This window comes from Micromys minutus, assembly GCF_963924665.1.
Source record: "Micromys minutus genome assembly, chromosome: 2".
Taxonomy (NCBI): domain Eukaryota; kingdom Metazoa; phylum Chordata; class Mammalia; order Rodentia; family Muridae; genus Micromys; species Micromys minutus.
The window spans coordinates 40,968,207-40,972,250 of NC_137971.1; the positions used below are offsets into that span (position 1 = coordinate 40,968,207).

Sequence of the window (4,044 nt, forward strand, 5' to 3'; positions counted from 1 at the left end):
CAAATAAAATCAATTTATTTTTATTTTTATTTTAGTTTTTTACAATTTTGATCCTTTGGTAGATGGAGTCTTGCTCTCAAAACAACTTTGTTATCATTTTAATGAAAAGTGTAAGGCTCCTGTTTAATTTCTTTAATATCTTTAGTAATTTTAGCTTCTTTCTTAGCATCTACCCTGTTTTCAACATTCACTAGGTCAATGCTCTTTCCTTCCTAAAATATACATCTTTCATATCTTTCTTCTCTTTTTCATTATAAATTTGTCTGAAAGCCTTCTGTAGTAACTATGCTAAAACCTGCAAGTTATACAGTCTTGACAGTTCCTCTGACGAAAAATGTAGTCAATTACTTCTGAATTCCATTTTATTCAAAAATTTTAACTTGTTTTCAAGAAAAGCATGACAACAGAAAGCTTCATGGTGACAGAGGCATGTGGCTGGGAAGTTTTACTTACATTGTGGTGGAACAAAAGAAAAAGGGAAAGTGCTCATCTTTACTGATTAACCTAAACCCTTAAACCATTGACTACTGTCTTGAGAAGTATCTGCTGTGCTATTGTTAATGTGTATGTTAAGCTTAGAAATGGTAATCCAGGGCCACGGCAGCCATCTTCCAGTTAACTCGCCAACATGACGAACACAAAAGGAAAGAGGAGAGGCACTCGGTACATGTTCTCTAGGCCTTTTAGGAAACATGGAGTTGTTCCTTTGGCTACATACATACGAATCTACAAGAAGGGTGATATTGTAGACAACAAGGGAATGGGCACTGTTCAGAAAGGAATGCCCCATAAGTGTTACCACGGAAAAACTGGAAGAGTCTACAGTGTCTCCCAGCATGCTGTGGGTATCACTGTAAACAAGCAAGTTAAGGGCAAGATTCTGGCTAAGAGGATCAATGTGAAGATTGAGCACATCAAGCACTCGAAGAGCAGAGACAGCTTCCTGAAGCGGGTGACGGAGAACAATCAGAAGGAAAAGGAAGCCAAGGAGAAGGGTACCTGGGTTCAGCTGAAGTGCCAGCCTGTGCCACCCAGAGAAGCCCACTTTGTGAGGACTAATGGAAAAAAGCCTGAGCTGCTGGAGCCCATTCCCTATGAATTCACGGCCTAATGTACAAAGAGAAATAAAGGACCTGGACTACAAAAAAAAAAAAAAAAAAAAAAAAAAAAAAAAAAAAAAAAAAAAAAGAAATGGTAATCCACGTACATATAATTTATGTAGAGGGCATGCTCTAAAAGACCAGTCCCAGTTGCAGACAAGCTAGAAGTAAGTGACTTCAGATGAAACCTTACCTTCAGCTTCATCCCACAGGACAATACCACAGCAGAAGGCATTGCTACACTCAACACTAGTCATTAGCTACATGCTTCTGTGAGGGTGGGGAGTGATGGATGGTAGTGCCAAAGGTTCAGTGCACACACAGATTTGTGAGCATATGGAGAAAACAGCTCTAATCCCAGTAGATCTACCCTCGGAAGAGACCCAGCGGTGTAGGCTGTTTGTAAATGGGATATGAAGAATTTTGAATAGAGTACCAACTGTGTCCTAACGACCCTGGAGAATTCTAAATCTTTATCTCTAACTTTGATTACCTATTAAAATTTGTAACTTTTTCAACATCAAAAGTTGACCAATATTAATGTGTTTTTTTGTTGTTTATTTCTTTGTTTATTTTTAATGTCAGAGTTTCTCTGTGTATTCCTGGCTGTCCTGAAATTCACTTTGTAGACAAGGCTGGCCTGAACTCAGAGACCCACCTTTCTCTGCCTCCTGAGTGTTAGGATTCAAGGTGTCAGTTGCCATGCCTGGCTGTCAATAGTGATCTTTAATAGATATGGGGAGATTGTCCTGTGGGCTCAGCTTGAGTCCTATGAAGTTTGCCCCTCTGATGGCTGTTCCGACAGCCTTCTGCTTAACTGATGGTGATTACTCTGGAAAAACCGAATCAGATCAGACTTTATAGGGTAGAAAGAAATATGTCCTGGAAATAAAATGAGATGATAACCAGACCACCGCACAGGCAGGATGACTTCTTCCCATGCCCCATAGTTTAAGGACCTTACAAAAAGTGTGAGACAGAAATAATGTAGTCATATGTAAATAGCTTTAAAATTATGTATTAAATCCATCTTTTCCCACAGTTAAGAAATAATAACCATTAAAGTTACCATTTATAAGCATTATTCTCATGATACACATTCGTAAGTTATCAGGCATTTATACATTGTTACAAAAATGCTTCTGTAGAGAAAAAAAATCTCTAATCTCCTTTTGAGAAAACAAGCATTTTATTAATTAGGGTTCATTGCCTTTTTCATGGAATTCTATCTTCTCATGCCATCAGATGCTGTGTGATGCAATGCTCCCCAACATGCTTGCTCTGGCTTAACACTCACTGTAGTAGAGACAACAGTAAAAAACATGAGCTGTATGGCCAACACACACACAGAAACACACACCAGACAGATAGACACAAGGACATAAATGCATACATTTAAAACTATTATTATGAGACTGATGCACTAACTACTGAGCTAACGAGGCAGAAAATTGGACACTATACTACCTGAAGACCCAGTTATTCCACTTTTGGGCATATACCCCAGAGATGCTCCAACATACAACAAAGAGACATGCACCACAATGCTCATAGCAGCCCTATTTATAATAGCCAGAAGCTGGAAAGAACCCAGATGTCCTTCAGTAGACGAATGGATACAAAAATTGTGGTACATTTACACAATGGAGTACTACTCAGCTATCAGAAACAATGACTTTATGAAATTCTTAAGAAAATGGATGCATCTAGAGAATATCATCCTGAGTGAGGTAACCCAGTCACAAAAGAACAGACATAATATGCAGTCACTGATAATTGGATACTAACCCCAGAACGTTCTGAACACCCCAGAAATAACTCATAGACTATATGAAGTTCAAGAAAAACAAAGACCAAAAAAAAAAAAAAAAAAAAAAAAAAAAAAAAAAAAAAGAAGAAGAAAAGAAAAGAAAAGAAAATGAAAAACCATTATCCTTAATCTTACACACCAAGAAAACTTTGACTATTTCCAGGTTACATCTTGTTTTACATGTACTTTATGCTCATTATAACTAGTAAGATTTTAATGCATACTATCAAACCTTTAAAAAAAATCAAGTACTGACAAAAATGTATTCATATAGTGTTATGCAAAAATGCTTTTAAAATCTGTACATTTATCTTTGTTTTCTAAATAAAGTTGTTCAATAAAAAACTGTTATTAGATACTGTGTGGGCTATACTGTGTGGGCTAAGTGTTTGTGTTTTGCAGAGAGATCCATAATTGTCTTTCAAATTTGAGCACTATAAAGAGACTATTTGTTCAACCAAATCATGTCTTTATCCTTTTGGTGTCATAGTTATGTCCATGTTCCTAAGTCCTTATTACTTAACTTATTACTGTTAAGTTATGGCCATGTAGCTGTGGTTTTGGCTAAAGAATGGTGGGCAAAAGATCAATGTGTACTATTTAGTCCTTATCTCCACAATAATTTCATGGAATTCTCTATCAATTTGTATTTTCAAACTTCCAGTTGAGCATCTGTACTTACATAACCAATTAAGACCAAAACCAAGACCTTTCATAGTTCTTAGTTCATGAATGACTATGTGGAATGAGTACCTCCTTGTCAGTAACAACTGAACTAAAATGAGTAAAAACCTGCATAATAAATATTAAGCCACAGGGACTCAAAGATCTTCCCATTAAGAGTAACAATATCTTTTGTCACACCTGAAAATTAAAAAAAAAAAAGCCTAAATTTGGACACATATTTCTCATTGGCTCTCTTTTTTTCACCATACTAACACCAACATTACTTATAAATCCTCATCAAGTTTTTAATCCCTGTGGCTTCTGGGTGTATGTAATGGAACAGGGGGCAAGGAAGATCATCCTTACATACAAATTCATGTCTCTCATGGACACTGGGTGTTCTCAACTCCTAGCTCAGTTTGTTTTTCTACAAGAATAATATTGTTGTTTTTTTTTTTTTTTTTAAAT

The 4,044-nt window shown here is 36.3% G+C and overlaps 1 protein-coding gene across 1 annotated transcript; it reads left to right on the forward strand.

The window, feature by feature from the left end:
• Positions 1-628: 628 nt before the first annotated feature.
• Positions 629-1,111, forward strand: LOC308417335 (large ribosomal subunit protein eL21-like; the record flags this gene model as incomplete). Its single annotated transcript, XM_080912572.1, has 1 exon — positions 629-1,111. One exon carries the CDS (start codon positions 629-631, stop codon positions 1,109-1,111), a length of 483 nt encoding a protein of 160 aa, XP_080768698.1.
• Positions 1,112-4,044: the final 2,933 nt, after the last annotated feature.